Below are 21,294 nucleotides of genomic sequence, written 5' to 3'. Positions count from 1 at the left end.
GAAGAAGATAGACAATTGCAGATACATTTGGCAGTTGAAGGGTGACAGGAATTCCTATCTGATGGCTTCTGTTGTGTTGGCAGATTATGAAGCAATGTCCAGGGTATTTTTTAAGGCAGTGATTAGCAGTGTGGGAAGTTTGAGAGAACATGGTCTTAGGAAATGCAAATCAAACCTAGTAGAGAGCCACAGAGGAATTGTTGACTAATATTTCTGTCTTACCTTTTCAGAATCTCCAAATATTCCATTATGGATATTTTTATTACCAAATGGAGTGTGTTTGTTATTTTTTGCATGTTATTCCCAGGAATCAAGTTATTTAGTAATTTGGATGAAAGAATTCACATTTTTATCTTAAGATGTTAAGTTTCGAACCTATAAGGATTTTTACTGTTCCATCTAATGTTTATTCAAGCAAGAGGGTTCATTTTGTTAATGAATGCCATTATCTTAAAGAGGTATATTTAATTTAATATTACAAGTTTTTATGGTGAGACCTTTTCTTTACTGACAGGTGCATTCCTTGTAAAGGCTCTCGGTTTCCTCCCACCCTACCACGCCCTGCTGTAGCCGTATTATCCTTTCAGCTTCCTTACTGTCAGGTTGCAACAGAGAAGGGACAGATGGAGGTATGTGGAAATCTTGCCTTGACACTCTACATTGGATATTGCACTGCCTATGAAACAGCCATTTAAAAATGATCTTGATGACCAGTGTTGAGTATTCATTACTTTATAATTAAATAGATAGAGGTAGCAGAGAGGGAGGGGACTGCTTATGATCACCAGGGCACCTGATTGCCATCACTGCTGCCCCTTTATGAGATAAGTGGGTGGTATCCTCAGTGTCTCCTTGTGTAAGGCACTCACTCTCAGGGTCGGGCAAGTCCTGAGGGGGTGTGCCTCCATACATTTATGTGCCATAGGCACCTGGCTTGATTCACCCTAGTCCTAGCCCTGCATCATCAAAAGTCGTTAGAAATCTTGCAATTAGTTATTCTAAACAAGAAGCAAATTGGCTTCTAAAAAACTAGTTTACCAAGTCTCTGAGCATTAACTGTAGTAGCTAGGAAACGGTTTAAAACATTCTATTTTCTCTGCCCCCCTTTTAAGGATAGGATATAAAGTCAAGCCATAATATTACATTAATTAGAATTGGATGCTATAGAGATGAGTCTTTCAGAAAATATTTTATTCAGAAGCTGATGTTAAGATAAATATTTAAACTTATCTGGTATTAAGTGGTAGTTGATTCTAAGCAGGTTTTTTTTCACTTTTATAGGAACAGTTTTGGCGTTCGGTTATGTTTCACAACCACCTTGATTATTTAGCTAAAAATGGTTATGAATATGAAGAGAACACTAAAAATCAAGCAATAAAAGAACAACAGGAACTTTTACTGAAAATGCTTGCAGTAAGTCAAATAAATATACTGATAAAATGGAAGTTAAATATTTTTCTAAGTTTGAATCTCTTAAAGGTATGTGAATTAGCACTGAGTTTCACAGCCTAGAATTTTTAAGTTGTATCCGGTGGTGTTTTTCTCCCTTAAAAAAGTTCAGTTTTCCAGTTGACATTGCATTTAAAATATTTAAAACATTACCCTGCATCTAAGATTATAGGCAGTAATAAACTGTTCTGGTGCAACCTCCCTTTTTGCTTTTACCCACCACACTCTGTTTTAATGGGTTCTGCAGTGATTTTGATACTTAATAATATTTGAGAATCAGGACCTCTAGCTCTTGCTCTTATCCTGTGCAACAATATTTCTAGACTTTTAAACCTCCAAGGGTGGGCAGTCTTCAGAACTTTCATAAGGCTTTTAGATATATCTATTTTTTTGTCATCCTCTTACTGTGTATATCTATAGCCAGTGACCATATTTGGTGCCTGGGATATTTAAGTACTTTTACTTTTGGAGATAAATTTGGTTTATGGAGAGGAGTATAATATAATTTCTTCTCTGCTCAACTTGTACTAGGCTATAAGCCCCTTGAGGGCAGGGGCCATGCCAGGTACTCAATGAATCTAATACACAGTAGACTTCAGTATTTCTTGAGAGAGTAAATGGTCCAGACTTTTCATTTTAAAGTTGAGGGAAAAAGAGTTATGAGGGAAAAGTGATATCTAAGACTTCAGAGCTAATTGTAACTACAGTCTCCAAAAATGGTATTCACTACTGTCACCGCTATGCAACACAGCCTTGAATTTAGTACTAAAGAAATTTAATTCGTTTATTGTAGAGTAAGTTTTGTTCCTTTTGTGAAAGAACAAAAGTGTCATTTGTGATTTAGGCACTAGTAACCTTTTTACTGTCTCTAACACTTTTAAGGAAACGTTTGATTTGTTTACCATTTAGTTTTATAGGAGCATTTCCTCTGAAGGGAGGCTACTAGTTTCTCAGGAGGCTACTAGTAGCTTTGGGGACTGGTCTTTAACATTCTGGACCCCTGGCAAATACCTCTTCAACCTAGTTACTGTGAGAATCTTACTCCAACAGGTCCTTAAATAACATCATTTCATTCAATGTCAATAAGTTATAACTGATGAGAAAAAAAAAAATCAACTCCTGGCAGGGGCCGCTAACTATGTGGAGTTTGCATGTTTTCCTCATGTCTGTGGGAGGTATTCTCCAGGTACTCCAGTTTCCTCCCACATCCCAAAGATGTGCACGTGAGGTGAATAACACGTCCACATTGTCCCATAGTGAGTATGGGCGTGTGGGTGAGTGCATCCTGTGATGGAAGGGCATTTTTCAAGAGTGGATTCCCTCCTTGTGCCCTGAGCCACTGGGATAGGCTCTGGCCACCTGTGACCCTGAAATGGAATGGTGGGTTGGCAAATAATTATCTTACTCATTTTTATTCATCTTTCTTAAATATATATATAACACACATTTATTTCAGTGTTTAATATTAGAACTGTTTTGGGAAGTTTGGTAAAACGTTTATGACCAGAAATATGCAGTAAGAACTCAACTCCTGTTTATATCAATTAGCCTATAGTAAAATTGGGTTGTTATACGTTCTTTTTAAAATAAATATATTTTATTTGATTTCTGAGAGAGAAGAAGAGGGAGAGAGAGAAACATCAATGATGAGAATCATTGATAGGCTGCCTCCTGCATGCCCCCTACTGGGGATTGAGCCTGAAACCTGGGCATGTGCCCCGACCTCAAATCGAACTGTGACCTCCTGGTTCATAGGTTGATGCTCAACCACTGAACCACACTGGCTGGGCAGTTTGTTATAATTATTTAAAGTTGCAGTTTCTAGGAACCTATCAGCCATGTTAAATGAGGTCTAGCTGTACTCCCTTTTATTTCTAAATGCCCCCCTGAGACAGTGTACCACCCTGAGAAGTGCTGCTTATAGATAAGTGATACTAGAAAACTTGAGAAGGACTTGCAAGTGAATATCTAAATTTTCTGTTTAATGAGTCAGACATGTGACGTCTAAGTAACAAAATAGTCCTTCTACCTTATGAATTATGAGACCCTTAGTAGTCTTCGAAATATTAATTTTTCTCACATTGTACTTGAGTTGCCTTACTTTGAGTTGTCAAAATTAATGCCAAAAGAAAACTAGTCAGTGTTTTTTAAGAGATGTTAAATGAATGCCCTTTGTTTTATATTATTAAACTAGAGGCCTGGTGCATGAAAATTCATGCACTGGAGAGGGGGGTCCCTCAGCCCGACCTGTCCCCTCTCACAGACCAGGAGCCCTCAGGGGCGGGAGGCGACCTGGTGATCAGGGGAAGGTGATGCCCCCAACACACCTCTGCTGCTGCCACTGCTGGAAGCACAAGCCTCAGCTGGCCCAGGTTACCTGAGCCTCAGGCGGCCCTGGGCGGCTGGGCAGCTGACATTCATGACTTGCCTGTGCTTCGGGCGTCGGCTGGGCAGCCGACATCCGAGGCCTGTCTGCACCTCGGGCTGGCCCTGGGCAGCTGGGGGGCTGCGGGGACTGGCGGACTCTGGAGGCAGGCACGTGGAGCGGCCGGACCTGCCTGGGGACGGGCCCAGCCGTGCCACACGCCTGCCGCCCGACGGGGCTGAGGGGACTGGGCGCCTCCATCTTGTGGCTGTGGGCGCCACAATCTTTGAGGGTGTGGCAGTCAATTAGCATATTCCATCCTTATTGGCTGTGGGCGCCACCATCTTTGTGAGGGTGTGACAGTCGATTAGCATATTCCCTCTTTATTAGATAGGATATAAAAAATAGAGCAAGGTGTAAAGGAAGTTGTTTGCTAATTTGGAGGTTGTATAATTGTTTCTGGTAGTTTGAGATCATAGACAATCACACTTTAAAACTATTGGGTAAATCTGCTTGCCCCCACCAAATTCATTTAGTAGTTTTTGTGTGCCAATTCTAGGCAAAATAGTAACAAATAAATCATTTACAATTTATTCCTTCTTTGAATTTGCTACCCTATTTGGCAAGGGTGGGAAAACAAATTTAGGAGAACCACACTTGAATTTTAAATGAATCTCTTACTTTCCTTGCAATGAATAGCTTAAAATGATATGCCAATCTAAGCTACTATTGATTATAAAATGCACTATTGTTTTATTAAACCACTGAGACAGAAAAAAATGGCTGCCAATTAAACTCTGACCTACCATGAATTGTAACACATTTCCCAATTTCAGAGATGTTAAAATGTGTAAAAATGTGCATTTTAGAATCAATGAGATACGGTATCTAGAAAGCTCTTTTCTCAGTTTTACTAGTAGTTTCATTCCTTTATTTTTACTAGTAAAAAGTTTAACAACATGATTTGATTTTTTTGTTGTTTTGTTTTCCTTTGGGGCTAGCTTTCCTGTAAACTGGAGCGAGAATTTCGTTGTGTGGAACTTGCTGAACTGATGACTCAAAATGCTGTGAATTTAGCCATTAAATATGCTTCTCGTTCTCGGAGATTAATATTGGCCCAAAAACTTAGTGAATTAGCTGTAGAGAAAGCAGCAGAATTGGCAGCAACCCAGGTGGAAGAGGAGGAAGAGGAAGGGGATTTCAGAAAAAAGCTGAGTGCTGGGTAAGAAATATTCAGTTTGTTTGAATTTTTTTTTAACCAATCTGAATATTAGGTTGGTCTTTGCATATAGCTCTTTATTGAATAATATTGTCTTTTAGTTACAGTAATACTCCTACAGAGTGGAGCCAGCCAAGGTTCAGAAATCAAGTTGAAGAAGAAGCAGAAGACACTGGGGAAGCTGATGATACAGAAGAAACATCAGAAGAACCTAAGCATGGTAAGATACATTTTCAAAGCAATTTAAAGATGAGAAATATGTGTGGGGTTTTCCCTACTTTACTTAGCTAGGAAAATTGAATACAGTAGATCCCCCTTATCCATGGTTTTGCTTTTTGTGGTTTCAGTTACCCACAGTCAGCTGCGGTCTCAAATATTAAATGGAATATTCCAGAAATATACAGTTCATACGCTTTAAATTGTGTCATTCTGAGTAGCATCATGAAATCTTGCACTGTGTGATCTATCCCACCTGGGATGTGAATTACCGCTTTGTCCATTGTATTTACATTGTATACACTACCCACCCCTTACTCAGTCACTCATTTATTAAATCAACTGTGGTATTGAAGTGCTTGTGTTCATGTAACCCTCGTTTGACTTAATAATGGCCCCAAAGCACATGAGTGATGCTGGCAATTAAGATATGTTAAAGAGAAGCTATAAAGTTCTTCCTTTAAGTGAAAAGATATAAGTTTTCAACTTCATAAGGAAAGAAAAAATTGTATGATGCTGAGCTTGGTAAGATCTCTGGTAAGAAAGAAAAAGAAATTTGTGCTAGTTTTGCTGTCACACCTCAAAAGTGCAAAAGTTATGACCATGGTGTGTGGTAAGTGCTTAGTTAAGATGTAGTGGAAGACGTGAACAGAAAATGTTCTGGCTAAATGCAGCATGTTGTACTAGAAAGCATTGAGTCTCTGGAAGACTTCAGCAAGGATCCCAAGAGGAGTGACCACATTCACATAACATATTACAGCATATTGTTATAATTATTTTATTATTATTGTTGCTAATCTCTTACTGTGCCTAACTTATAAATTAAACTTTATCATAGGTATGTACAGGATAAGGCAAAAGGAGGTGTATAGTTGTGAATATGCAAAACAGAGTTTATTCTTTTATTATTTGTTAATAATTATATTATTTTCCATACAAACAACTATACACCTACTTTTGCCCACCCTGTATGTGTTAGTATTGATTTCAGGCATCTACTAAGGGTCTTAGAATGTATCCCTCATGGATAAGGGGAGACTGCTGTACCCATACTTTTTCAAGACATCATGTTGATTGTAGAGGGTGACTTTATATTCCCATTTATATTGTATTATCTAATTATTCCATAGGGCAGAACCCGTTTTCCAAAAGTGCAAATTCCTCTGATGTGCCAGCTGTTAAGTCAGGTAGGAAATATTTGTAATTTTGTAATATCGCAAAAACTTTGTAAGTAGACTAAAGTGATACATCTACTCAGATAGACTTTACCCTTTAGGGCCTTGTTTTTAATGTTTTGTTAGTTTGTTTTTTTTGTTGTTGAAAAGTATCTACCAGATTTGGCTACATAGAGTTTTATTGATTTCTTAGCAAGAACAGATTCTGTAGGGTGGTTAGGAGGGCTGGAAGCCATATTATATTGGATGTTGGAACATATGAGCAGTGAGGAAATGGGAATAGACATGTAGATAGCTCTTGAGAAATTTAGCTGATGTGAGGAGGTGAGACAAAGTGGTGGCTGGAGGGGATGTGGGGTAGAGAGTTTGTATTTTGTTTGTTTAAGTTGGGAAACTTGAAAAGCCAATAAAGGGGGAAAAGAAATCTAAAATGGTGTAGCCATTATAGGACGAGTTTCTTGACAAAGCAGGAGGGCATGAGATTGAAAGCACAAGGAGAAGAATTACTAACCTTAGTTAAAATAAGACACCATTCTTCCATGATAACAGGAGAAAAGGATAGATCTACATGTATTGGGTTGGTATAGTTCCCATCTAAAAGCTTTTATTTTGTATTGGAAATAGGAAGGAGGTTATATAATACAGATTAAAATATTTCATTTATTATTATAGAAGTCAGATGTCTTCTGTGTTTTATCACTATTAAATAAAGGTTTCTTTCTTATGAAAGGTGCAGTTACCTCCAGTAACCCAGGACGAGTAAACCCCTTCAAGGTAAACTCTTTCCAGTAATATTTTCTATTTAAATACATTTCCATACAGAGAAATATTTCAGACCACCTGATGACCCTCCCCAGATTGGAGGCAGTAAAGACTACAGCAGATCTTTGTGATAACAAAGACAAAAGCAGTACAGGTTCACACTTGGGCTATAAGGTATATTTTCTACATATCTTCTAAGTACCTATTGTTTTGAAAGATACTCCCTGCTTTTCTTGGGGATGTGGTATTTGGGAATATGTGGATCAATCTTAATTTGGGTTGTACCAAATGCACTCAGTTCCAAAAATGAAACTACAATATGAACTTAACTGAAATTTTAAGGAAGAATAAATTTATTGGGATTCTTTTATTTCTTTAAACATAAAATGCTTATACAAGTTTGCTCTTAGGTATCGGCCAGTTCCAAAGAGCCAGCCATTTCAGTGAACTCAGGACGTTCTAATATTTTAGATAATATGAACAAATCATATAAGAAATCTACTGTACTTAATCGAGCTACAAACGATGAAAAGTCTCCAGTAATAAAGCCTCTAGTGCCAAAGCCAAAATCTAAGCAGGTACTGTTTCAACTACCCACATCTGCAGAAAGCACAAGATCTGTTTGTCTTACTTTTTGTCTGTTTGTTCACTGTTTCAGGAGGCTCCACTTGTTTATAACTGTTTTTCTTGCCATTTAATCATTTTTTATTTTTCAATTATGGTTGACATACAATATTCTATTAATTTCAAGTGTACACCCCAGTGATTAGACATTATATAACTTACTAAGTAAGCATCCCGATAAATCTCGCACCCATCTGACACCGTACATAGTTATTAGAATATTATTGACTATATTCCCCATGCTACACTTTACATCCCCATGACTATTCTGAAACTACCAATTTGTATTTCTTAATCCCTTCACCTTTTCACTCATCCCCCTAATCCTTCTCTCATCTGGCAACTGCCAAAATTTTCTTTGTATCAGAGAGTATGTTTCTTTTCTGTTGCTTGTTGATTTTGTTTTTTATTCAATTGTTGATAGATATGTATTTATTGCCATTTTATTGTCCATATTTTTTATCTCTTTTTGTTGTTGTTGTTAATCCTCACCCAAGGACATTTTTCCATTGATTTTTAGAGAGAGTGGAAGAGAGGGGGAGAGACAGAGAGAGAGAAACATGGATGTGAGAGAGATATTGATTGGTTGCCTCCCACACGAGCCCCTACCAGGATTGGGGAATTGAGCCTGCAACAGAGGTACATGCCCTTGATTGAAGTCGAACCCGCAACCCATCAGTCCACAGGCTGATGTTCTATCCACTGAGCCAAACTGGGTAGGGCTATCTTTTTTTTTTTTCTTAAAGAAGACTCTAATATTTCATATAATACTGGTTTGGTGGTGATGAATTCCTTTAGCTTTTTCTTGTCTGGGAAGCTCTTTATCTGACTTTCAATTCTAAATGGTAGCTTTGCTGGGCAGAGTAATTTTGGTTGTAGGTTCTTGGTTTTCTCCACTGTGAATATATCTTGACACTTCCTTCTGGCTTATAAAGTTTCTGGTGAGAAATCAGCTGACAGGCGTATGGGAGCTCCCTTGTAGGTAACTCTCTCTTGCTGCTTTTAAGATTCTCTATTTGTCTTTAACCTTTGGCATTGTAATTATGATGTCTCTTGGTATGGGCCTCTTTGGGTTCATCTTATTTGGGACTCTGCACTTCCTGGACTTATATATGTCTGTTTCTTTCACCAGGTTAGGGAAGTTTTCTGCCATTATTTTTTTCAAATAGGTTTTCAGTTTCTTGCTGCCTTCTCATTCCAGCAACTCCATGATACAATTGTTGGTATCTTTGAAGTTGTCACAGAGGTTTCTTACTCTGTCTTCGTTTTGTTTTGTTTTTTTAATTCCTTTTTCTTTTTGCTGTTCTGATTGGGTGGTTTTTGCTTCCTTATATTCCAATTCACTACTTTGATTCTCAGCTTCATCTACTCTACTGTTGATTCCCTATAAATTATTCTTCATTTCAGTTAGTGTGTCCTTCATTTCTGTGGGGTTTTTTTTATGGTTTCTATGTCCTTTTTCATATTGTTGAAGTTCTCACTAAGTTCCTTGAGCATCCTTATAACCATTTGTTTGAACTCCAGTTTGCTTGCCTCTATTTCATTTAGTTCTTTTTCTGGAAATTTTTGCTGTTTAAAATTTATTGCCTAGCAAGGGCAGAGGTTCTCAATTCTGGTTTTGCTTCAGAATCATTTTTAAAATATATATCTATAATAATAAAAGCATAATATGTTAATTAGACCAGACGACCTTTCGGATGAAGCTGGGGCTATGAGGGAAGCCCGGGTCCCGGGTGCCTGCCGGCGGCCAGAGGGAAGGAAAGCCTACTCTTGCACGAATTTCATGCATTGGGCCTCTAGTATATATATCCAGACCTTGGGGATTCAGGCATCCATCTTTTTTTTAATTTCCCACATTTTAATGACAACTGGTGTAATACCTGGCTCTACTCCTTCCTTGTTCTGTATTCTTATTTTACCTCCCAGATTTCATTCCATATTTGTTATCAATAAAATAGATCTCTTGTGTATCTTTTTCATCTCATATAATTTTATTCATTTAGAAAACATGGAATTTGAAAATGTGTGTGTGTGTGTGTGTGTGTGTGTGTGTGTGTGTATACTTATTTTCAGTTGAGAACTTCAGGACTTTACATGTTGGTATAAGAATTCTAAATAATTATAATAAATATTTTTCCACATTTTCCAAAACTTGTTTGTAACATATAAAACCACACTAGGTTTTGTTGCAGAACTCATTATGTTTATTTTTACAGGCATCTGCAGTATCCTATTTCCAGAAAAGGACTTCTCAAGCTGATAAGACCGAGGAAGTGAAAGCAGAAAATCCTAAAAATTCATCATCTGAAACCCCAGCTATGTGTCCTCAAAACACTGAAAACCAAAGGTCAGTACATAGAGAAATTTAGTATTCTCAAGTTAAAGTCTCCCAATAAAAGACATACGGAAGCAGCAATACAAAATTATACAGCTGTTATTCAGTATTATAAATCACACATTGACACTGGTAGTGGACATTCTGAATACTTACTAACTTTAAGAAAGTCACAAATACTGATTTATGTATATTTACATTGCTTACTAAAGTATGCTTAAGTTGGATGTGTTTTAAATTGTAGAAACATTTTATTAGGACACTGTAGTTAGTTATTTTTATTTTGTTTTTTTATTTTATTGATTTTAGAGAGGGAGAGAGAAAAAACACACATCGATTTGTTGTTCCACTTATTTATACATTCATTGGTTGATTCTTGTATGTTATCTGACTGGGGATCGAAATTACAACTTTGGCATATCAGGATGATGCTCTAACCCATTGAGCTACTTGGTCGCTGCCTATAATTAGTTCTTTAAAAAAAAAAGATTTTTATTGATTTCAGAGAAGGGAGAGGGAGAGATAGAAATTGCAATGATGAGAGAGAATCATTGATCAGCTGCCTCCTGCACGCCCCCTACTGGGGATCAAGCCGGCAACCCTGGCATGTGCCCTGACTGGGAATTGAACCCTGACTTCCTAGTTAAAGGGTTGACGCTCAGCCAATGAATCACACTGTTGAGGCAGTTCTTTTTTTAATAGATAATATAGTTACATGGAGAAACATGGTTAAAAGAAGTGTAACAAAGAATAAATCTTCCTATCTACCCATTTCCTCTCTCCACAAATAGTCACTGCAACAAGTTTATTATATTTTATTATATAGCCTTCCAGAATTAATCTATGCATGTACAAACACTTATATTGGTCTATTTTTATTTTTATTTTTACATTTTACAGAAATGGTAGCATACACATTGTTCTGTACATTACTGGTTTTCACTTAGCAGCTTTTGCAAGTCATTTCAGATTACTACACAATGTTTCTTTTACCTTTTTTACTAATTGAATGGATATATCATAATTTACTTAGTTCTCTACTGGTAGAAAAAGTTCTTTTGCTAGTATAAATAGTACTGCAATGAATAACTATATGAATGTCATTTCTCACATAGACATATAGCTACAGATTTCTGTATGGTTCAAGTTAATGTGCACTTGTAATTCTCATAGATATTGCCAAATTGTACTGCACTGATGTTTTATCATTTTACACACCCCAACAATATGGGAGTTCCTGTTTGTACACATCTTGTTTCTCCACCCTTGCAATACATTACCAAATTTCTTGATCTCTGTTATGCTAGAATTATTTAAGATGCATTGGTTAAAATGAAGAAATCATCATTTTATTTTTACTAGTAAGTGTCCCATTTAATCACTATCGTATGTTAACCAGTTTAATTCGAGGGGGAAGCTATGATTTTTATTTTTCCTATTTTGCTCTGAATTCAGTTTAGATATTAAACAGTGAATATTTTAAGATTCAGGTTTTTTATACTAATAACTGGATATACAGAAAAAGTACTCGATAACCTTTTGCACTCGGATGTCAAGTGCAAATTACTCTTTGAATGTATCAATAATTTGAAATATAAAAAAATCTAAATAAATAAGTTTGTATGAAAAGAAACTCCAGTTTTTTATTCTACTGCCTCACTTTGTAAAATCTGGGGTATTTAAAAAATTAAATCCCCAGTAGATTAAAGGAATCGAGAAAAAAAGCAAGCGAGTGCAAAGGGTTAAATGTTTGCATTAAACCCTTACTTGTGAACTAAAGGCAATTGTGTTGGATGAAATCTAATAAAATTGACAAGTGTGCTGTGTCCATGTTTTACACGATGATACAAGAAAGGACCCACACTCCCAGATCAGACGTGAGAGCCAGGATAAGAAGATGGCTAAGGAGCTTGAGGGAAATCTTAAAGATTGCAAATAGCTGGTTTGGGAAATGGAGAAAGAACCTACCAAGACTACATGGAGTAATTTTGCTGGGCCAGAGAGGCCTAAGTGAGATTGGAGACCTTGAGCCTGTCAACATTAAAAAAGGGTTGAAAGTGCAGAATTCATGGTTGCTGCATGAATTACTCACACTTGGAAAGTACAATTACAAGTGCACATTAACTTTCAATGACCTTACAAAGAAATTTTCAGTTCATTATTCCTGCAGTCTCCAGGCAGTTTTAAGTAATATGTAGTAAGAATATTAAGTGTAATTGTGTAAGTGTAATTGTGTCTCTCTTACTTTATACAGTGATGTAAAGAGTAGTGTTTGATTACTAACCTGAAAAATCATAAAGCACTTTAAATTGTGTCTCAAATATAACATTTTCTTACATGATTATGATCTTGTAGGCCAAAGACTGGGTTCCAGATGTGGCTGGAAGAAAACAGAAGTAATATTTTGTCTGATAACCCTGACTTTTCAGATGAAGCAGACATAATAAAAGAAGGAATGCTTCGATTTAGAGTATTATCAACTGAAGAAAGGAAGGTAAGGATATTTTGCTGAGATTGAGATCTTGGTGAATTCACAAGTTTTAAAGATTCTTATAGAAAATACTTTTTTCTGTTTTTGAAAATTGAATATATTTCAACAAACTTTGAATAGAGGAATTTAATAACTAAAATGTCAGCATGGAACTGACATTTGCATATATAGTAGTTATTACTTACTGCTAATGATTAATTTGGGGGCAGATATATTGTTTACATCTGTATAAGTTCCTGCATATTATAAGTTAGGGGACTATCTCAACAAAAAGTGCATTAGTTATAAATTAAAAGCAAATAAAATTAGTAAGTAAAAATGAAATTAATCACATTTTTAGACTAGTATTTTAGGGCAAGCATGTCAAACTCAAAGGCTAACAAAAGCCAAATAAACAAGGTTTAAGCTTATGTGGGCTGCAAAAAAACAAGCTTCAATTTTCATAGAAATGTAGGTTCATTTCAGTAGAAACATGCTGAATACAAAGGGCTGAAATAAATGAGTAATTGTTAACATAAAATAATAGAATATTTTAATAAAAATTAATATTTTTTCTTGAACATTAACTTACCAGAAACTGAATAACTGCACAAATTTATAAGCGTAACGCAAATAAACCTATTTTTCTTGTTCTCCAAAAGCAAAATATTTTCTGTTGCACACACCAAACAAGTCAATCCAAGACTAATGATGTGACAATCAGCTGCTAAAATATTCGCTGCTAGTATTAATGGAGAGAAATGGTGTGCCTGCGTGTAAGACGTGTAAGGAAAATGAATGCAACACGATTATAGTAATTAGTCATTAGCAAATGTTGTAGTTTGTTATTAATAATTATGTATAACAGGATATTGTAAAAATTAAATTATGAAAGTTTTATTAAAACATTTCTTACATACTGTTATATTGGCTGGGCCGCAAAAATATTCGTTGTGAGTCACATGCGGCCTATGGCCTTGAGTTTGACATGCTTGCTTTAGGGTCTTGTATGCAGAATTTTTATAAATGTTATTTACTTACAGTGAGAATACTGCTTTTGGTGTTCTTTTTGAGCCTTTCACATGGAAATTAGAACAGGTTGCTTGTACCTAATTGCTCCTCACATGAATTTCTGCATCTGAAGGAAGACTGGGAGCAGCTTTCTGTTGCAATGGGAAGGAATGTGTGTGGTGTATCCATTAAATCCTGGGACTTCACTTTCCAGGGATGGCAGTGTGCAGCATGGGCACCTAGGGACATAGATTCTTGCCTTGATAAACTTGGTTTTATGAATAAAGGTACTGCAAAATGAGGAAGCTAGAAACTGGTCTGACCAACTCAGGCCTCATTTAAAATCTTGTCAGCAACTTTGTGTTTTTCATTTTTTTTAAGATATTTATAAAAGGATAAAAATTCTAAAGAATTAGGTAAAATGGCTTCTGAAAGCAACTTGGCAAAAGTTGTAATGGTTTTTGAATACTTAGAATTGTAATCAATATTTTTAAGATAAACCTTAAACATTTACATACATCTAGTTTGCTCATGTGAGAAATTCTACAGGGTCCCTTTTCTACAATAAATAAGAGGGGAAGAATATAAAGTAGGAGGAGGAGGAGGAACTATTACAAATTAAGAGAGATTTAAGAGACAGATAAAATGAGTCATAGGGATAAAGAACAGAGTACTGATTGCCAGGAGGTGGGGCCTTGGTGAAGAGTGGGGGCAACATGATGGATCCTTGTGGTGACAGAACTGTTCTGTACCATGAGTGTGGTACAGAATACATGAACCTTCATGTAGTAAATACATGAACCTACAATAGAATTAACACATTCACACATCCAAGTAGAAGTAAAAGGGGGTTGCCCGTGTTCATATCCTGGTTGTGATATAGCACTATAGTTTTTCAAGATTCTACCGTTAGGGGAAACTGGGAAAAGGGTACATGGGATCTTTCTGTATTATTTCCTATAACAGCATGTGGATCTACAATCTCAAAATGAAAAGTTTCATTTTCAAAAGTATTTTGCAATTAATATGATTAAATACAAGCTGAGTTTAGATTATGGAGGTAGAATGTAAAATTTTTTAATGTGTTCTGCAATTAAGTAATAAGAAATTTCTTAATGAGAATGCTTAACAATTCAGGTGCTAGTTATACTATTTTATAAACAGGAATGTTACTTGGGAAAAATAAAAGTATGTTCTTCCTATTTCTTTGTTACTAAGTAAAAATCTTTTCTCCCATATTTTTACAAAGGCATGGACTACCAAGGCCAAAGGTGGAACTGCAAGTGATGGAGCTGAAGCAAAGAAGCGAAAACATGTGGCCGACGAAAGTGAAGAAACTGAACACCAGGAAGAAAAAGCAAAGGAGAATCTGAATTTGCCTAAAAAGCAAAAACCTTTAGATCTTTCTACGAATCAGAAACTGTCAGCTTTTGCATTTAAGCAGGAATAGAGTAAGGAAGTGGCCTTTGGAAAGTAATGGATTTTTTTATTTATTTATCTTTGATGAATCTGGACTTTAAAAAAGTCTTTAGGAAACTCTCTATATTTTTTGAAGAGTTTAAAGACAATTGTTTGCCTTTATAAGATAATAGTAATTATACTATTATCTTATCCTGTGGTATTTGTCTTTCTGATTGGCTTATTTCACTTTGTCATTTGGTTTGATGGTGGAGGTAGCAGGGGATGTGTAAAAACTATCATTTCTACAGATTGCTCTGTCCCCCAAATAGAGGGCCATTTAGAAGCTTTGTGATTGTGGTCACTGACTTGAGGCCACTAGCATGTCCCAGTGTGTTTATCCTCAGAACCACCAAAGGCAAGGTCTGAAAACCTGAGCATTGAAATACCTTGCAGGGATTTCCGCTTTTGGTTATCAGGGACTGCTCCCTGTTTATACTGGACCTAGTGGGCCATGGTTTTTAATATGGGCCCTAAACATGTAAATACTTTTGTAGATGAGATGTTTTGTTTTGGAAATTTCTTCATTTGTGGCTTTTAATTATCTGCATAGCCTAGTTTTTTTAAAATAAAACTTTCACATTTTCATATTTAACTTGTTATGGCCTTAACATTGTATTTCCATGGGATAGAAATGTTTTTTAAAAATATATTTTATATTTATTGCCATCATTTACTCCGTCAGCCCCATCCCGCTATACATCATACACACGAAAGCGAAGAATTGAAGTTAGTGTTTTGATAGTCTGCAACCAGCATGATGTGCTCTTGGTAAGGTACTCTGCTTATGAGCATCAGTGGTACTTTTCTAAGCAAGTCTGAAGCCTTGATAAGAGAGTAGTTAAAAAATTAGAGAAAATGTTTGTTTTATTTTGAGAAACAAGACTTAATTATTTCATACTATTTTTGTTATTATTCTAAGCAGAGCTTAATATAAATACAGCCACTTAATGAGGGCAAGGTACAGGGGTGGGGATGGGTGAATAGTAAAATAAAATCAGGTGGTTCAAAATTGAGGATAGTTTTATAGGTTGGAAGGAACAAAATATGATGAACAAAAACAGATCCAGAGACAGAGAAGCATCGATTAGACTGTCAAACCTCAGAGGGAAGATAGGGGAGGGTGGGGGTAAGGGGGAGAGATCAACCAAAGGACTTGTATGCATGCATATAAACCTAACCAGTGGACACAGACAACAGGGGGGTGAAGGCATGAGTGGGGGGGGGGGCAATGGGGGGATAGGACACATATGTAATACCTTAATCAATAAAGAAATAAAAAAAAAAAAGAAAATGTAGATATATAGGAGCCAAAGGATATTCCTTATCTCATGATGATTGAGGTTTGGAAGGAATACATTTCTGATTTTTTAATTAGTATCTAGTATTGGGAGACATAGCACCAGGTTTGAAAAACCACTGCAATATCTACCAGCTAAATAACCTTGGGTAAGTTTGCCCTTGTCCAATCATCTATAAAATCTCATATATATATATATATATATATGGCTAATATGCAAAGTGTCCCCTCTGGAGTTCGACCTGGAGACCAGGAGTTCAACTGCTCGCTATGACGTGTGCTGATCACCAGGGGGCAGCGTGGAACAAAGGAAGCCCCAGCTTGCAGCTGGAAGGCCCCAATTGGCCCTGTTCGCCGGCCAGGCCTAGGGACCCTACCCATGCATGAATTTCGGGCACCGGACCTCTAGGGGTATAATAATAGTATCTACTTCATAGGATTGCTGTGAGAATTAAATAAGATAAAAGCACTTAGTTCTTGGCACATAGTAATATCCTACCTAATAAAAGAGTAATATGTAAATTGACTGCACCTTAGCTATGCCCAAGCCACACCCACCAGCCAATCGGGGTGAGCATGCAAATTAACGCAACCAAGATGGCGGTTAATTTGCATATCAAGACAGCGTGGAAAGAAGCCAAGCGCTGCAGAACAGAGCAAAGTTGCGGAGAAGCATGCAAGCAGGGCGGTGGAGAAGGAAGGGAAGCAGGCGGCGGGGTGGGGAGAAGGAAGGGAAGCAGGCGGGGCGGGGGAGAGCGCAGCAGGAAGCCCTATTGCAGGAATCTTCCTGCAACAGGCTACTAGTTTAATATAAATGTCAGCTGTTATCATAGTGCCTATTTCATCTTGCTTTGTCATTTGGTTTGATGGTGAGTACGATTTGATTTCAAGATCCTCAAGTAAAGGTTTATTTATAATACTTTGGAAAGCATGTTTGTAGACATATATATTTTGTTTTTATTTCCTCAACTTGCTTATTGTGCACAGTATATAATACTTAAGGATATAATCCTTGAGTATTCTATTTCAGATCCGTAGGAACCTGATAATACCAAGGATTTGCAAAAGGTTATTTTCATCCTCTACTTTTATTTGGCTGAAGGGAGGTTTTTCTGTTGACTTGGTGTAACTTACAAATCAGAACATTGAAACCAAGATACCATTATCCTGTATGAGATTAAATCTCTTAAAAAAAAACAAAAAAACTTTCGCTGAAACCGGTTTGGCTCAGTGGATAGAGCGTCAGCCTGCAGACTGAAAGGTCCCAGGTTCAATTCCGGTCAAGGGCACGTACCTTGGTTGCGGACACATCCCCAGTGGGAGGTGTGCAGGAGGCAGCTGATCAATGTTTCTAACTCTCTATCCCTTTCAATTCCTCTGTAAAAAATCAATAAAATATTTTTAAAAAAAGTTTCAGGGAATTGGGGCTTAATGTAGGAAATGGAAATAATTTATTACCACCATCATGATTTCAATAATTCTGTCTATTCTGAGCTTAGTATGTACTGTAGAAAATTGTCATAGCTTAATTTTATTTGCCAGTAGCAAAAGCTTATCAAAGATGAAATTATTTTATAGCTTCACACTCATGAAAAGGGCATTATCTAATTATTCCAGAGAGCACGTGAGTGAGCACTGGATTATGCCTGCCAGCTCTGGTAATCTACAGCCTCTCCTATCAGTGCAGCAGCCTGAGGTGAGCCACTGCCACAAACGTGGAACAGATCCCTTTAGACAAAAGGATGAGACCCATCCATGTAGAAATCTTAATCGGTGCCTGGTTGTCTTGTGGACTCTTTTGTTTTCCAGCTGCTTTATTATAGAAGGACTAGGGGCAGGGTGCATGAAATTTGTGCATGAAATCAATAAAAAATATATTTTTAAAAAGAAACATAATGGAATCACAAAGCCAAAAGTTTTTTTTTTTTTTAAATATATTTTATTGATTTTTTACAGAGAGGAAGAGAGAGGGATAGAGAGTTAGAAACATCGATGAGAGAGAAACATCGATCAGCTGCCTCTTGCACATCCCCTGCTGGGGATGTGCCCGCAACCAAGGTACATGCCCCTGACCGGAATCAAACCTGGGACCCTTGAGTCCGCAGGCCGACGCTCTATCCACTGAGCCAAACCGGTTTCAGCAGCCAAAAGTTTTTTTGACACACTAATAAATTAGAAAAATATCTGGCAAGATTATTAATGATGTTTTTATACAAATAAGTGATATTAAGGATGCCAAGGAATTTATTAACTACAAATGGTATCGATTTTCAAAAGGTAAAAGGCTGATGATGGTCAGTTTTATGTGTCAACAGGCTAGGCTTCCATTGCCAGTTATTCAGTCAATCTCTAACCTGTGGATTGCTGTGAAGGGATTTTATAGATTGTGTTAAAATACATAATCAATTGACTTTAAGTAAGTAAGGTTATCCTAGGTAATATGTGTGGGCCTGATTCAATCAGCTGAAAGCCCTTAGGAGCAGAACTGAGGCTTCCCTGAGGGAGAAGAAATTATACGTGTGGACAGCAGTTTCAACTCATGCCTGAGATTCCCAGCCTGCCCGTCCTGAATGTCATTGGTTTAGACTCAACATCCAACCTCCACCATTGTGTGTCAATTCCTTGTAATAAATCTCTTAATATATATCTTATACTAGTTCTGTTTCTTTGGTTGAATACTGACTAATTCAAGACTTTTAAATAATTTCATGACAGATTGGAAAATTTTCATGAAATGAACAAGTACTTAACAAAAAAACAGAGCTTATTAAAACACTCAGAACATCAAAAAGACTAAAATACTTAGGAATAAATTTAATGAATAAGTATAAAACTTATACTTTGACCTACTAAGCATGTTGAAAGACACAAAAGAAGACCTACATAAATGCAAAGGCTTCTCATGTTTATGGATCGGGGAACTTAATATTGTTAAGATGGAAATACTCCTTGCAGGAAGTGACAAGCTGATCCTAAAATTCATATAGAAATTCAAGGGACCCAGAGTAGGCAAAAACAATTTTGAAAAAGCACAAGTTGGAGGATTTACACTTCCCAGTTTCAAAACTTACTATGAAATTATAATAATCAAGATAGTGAAATACTGGCATGAGAAGAGACCTATAGATCAATCGAATGGAATTGAGAGTCCAGAAGTAAACTCACATTTACAGTCACCTGATTTTTGACAAGGTGGCCAGGACATTTTAATGGAGAAAGGATAGCCTTTTTGATAAATGGTGCTGGGGTAACTGGATACATACCAAAAAAATGAAGTAGGACCCCTATATCATAACATATCAATCCCAAATGAATTAAGACCTAAATGTAAGAGCTAAAACTATAAAAGTCTTAGAAGAAAACATAGGCATAAATCTTTGACCTTGGATTAAGCAATGGTCTCTTACATATAACTAAAAGCACAGTCAAAAAAACAAACAAACAACACACACACACACACAAAAAAAAAACTAGATGAAGCCAACATCAAAATTAAAGTTTGTGCTCCAGAGAACACTAACAAGGAAAAAAGACAACCCACACAATGGAAAAAATTGTTTGCAAGTCATATCAGATAAGTGACTTGTATCTAGAACATGTAAATAACTTGCAACTCAATAGTAAAAGGACAAATAGCCCAATTTAAAAATGGGCAAAGGACTTAAATAGGCATTTCTCCAAAGAGGATACAGTACAAATGGCCAAAAAGCACATAAAAAGATGCTTAATATCTCTAGCCATCAGGAAAATGCAAATCAAAACCACAAAGAGGTAATCACTTTGTACCCACTAGGATGGCTATAATGGAAAAGATGGACAATAACAAATGTTGACAAGGATGTGGAGAAACCAGAACCCTTAGACATTGCTGGTCAGAATGTAGACTGTTGGTTTGGCAGTTCCTCAAAATGTTGAACAGCTATCATATGACCTAATGTTTCCATAACTAGGTGTAAACCCAAGAGTAATGAAAACAAGTCCACATAAAAAACCTGTACATGACTCTTCAAAGCACCATCCTATCTAATAAAAGAGTAATATGCAAATTGACCATACCTCCGCTACACCCACAAGCCATACCCACCAGCCAATCAGGAGCAAATATGCAAATAAACCCAACCAAGATGGCTGCGGCCACAGAGAGCAGGAGGGAGGCTTGGGTTTCCCCGGCAATGGAAGAAGCCAAGCTTTCCCCCTGCCCTTGCTGGCCTCCACTTAATGCTACAAAGTTTCAATGATAGAAGATACATAAACCCAAATAGAAATGGCAGCAGCCATGGAGCTGGAAGAGCAGGAAGCTTGGGTTGCCCCTGGCGATGGAGGAAGCCAAGATTCTGCAGCCCTGGCCGGCCTAGGCCTCCACTCCAGGCTACAAAGTTTCAATTATAGAAGATACATAAATCACAATAGAAATGGCTGCTGCCTCGGAGAGAGCAGAAGGCTTGGTTCCACTCCAGGCTACAAAGTTTCAATTGTAGAAGATAAATAAACCCCAGATACCAGGGCCTCCGCTTGGGTTGCCGGGGGGCGTGGCTGGCCTGCAAACCCCCACAGGCCCCTCACCCAGGCCACCCCATGCCCCAAGGGAACCCCCACCCTGATCCAGGACACCCTTCAGGGCAAACAAGCTGGCCCCCACCTCTGCACCAGGCCTCTATCCTATCTAATAAAAGAGTAATATGCAGATTGACCATCACTCCAGCACACAATATGGCTGCCCCCATGTGGTCAAAGATCCTGCCCCCATGTGGACACAAGATGGCCACCACAAGATGGCCAGCAGAGGAGGGCACTTGGGAGGGACCAGGCCTGCAAGGGAGGGCAGTTGGGGGTGATCAAGCCTTCAGGGGAGGACAGATAGGGGTGACCAGGCTGGGAGAGGAGGGAAGTTGGGGGTGACCGGGCCTGCA

The 21,294-nt window shown here is 37.4% G+C and overlaps 1 protein-coding gene across 1 annotated transcript in view; it reads left to right on the top strand.

Annotated features, from left to right (window-relative positions):
- The window catches only part of WDHD1 (WD repeat and HMG-box DNA binding protein 1), a 58,281-nt gene extending 42,537 nt beyond the window's left edge, over positions 1–15,744 (top strand). Inside the window, exons 17-26 of the mRNA XM_079768941.1 lie at positions 515–629; positions 1,282–1,413; positions 4,816–5,036; positions 5,135–5,253; positions 6,380–6,436; positions 7,155–7,198; positions 7,597–7,764; positions 10,027–10,157; positions 12,501–12,639; positions 14,876–15,744. Of these exons, the coding sequence (XP_079625067.1) occupies positions 515–629; positions 1,282–1,413; positions 4,816–5,036; positions 5,135–5,253; positions 6,380–6,436; positions 7,155–7,198; positions 7,597–7,764; positions 10,027–10,157; positions 12,501–12,639; positions 14,876–15,076 (1,327 nt within the window). The 3' untranslated portion in view covers positions 15,077–15,744. The remainder of the gene's footprint in view (positions 1–514; positions 630–1,281; positions 1,414–4,815; positions 5,037–5,134; positions 5,254–6,379; positions 6,437–7,154; positions 7,199–7,596; positions 7,765–10,026; positions 10,158–12,500; positions 12,640–14,875) is intronic.
- The last annotated feature ends 5,550 nt before the right edge of the window (positions 15,745–21,294 follow it).

Source organism: Cnephaeus nilssonii, assembly GCF_951640355.1.
Source record: "Cnephaeus nilssonii genome assembly, chromosome: 4".
Lineage (NCBI taxonomy): Eukaryota > Metazoa > Chordata > Mammalia > Chiroptera > Vespertilionidae > Cnephaeus > Cnephaeus nilssonii.
Note: the sequence above shows the minus strand (reverse complement) of the source record. Positions and strands in the feature narration are given on the sequence as shown.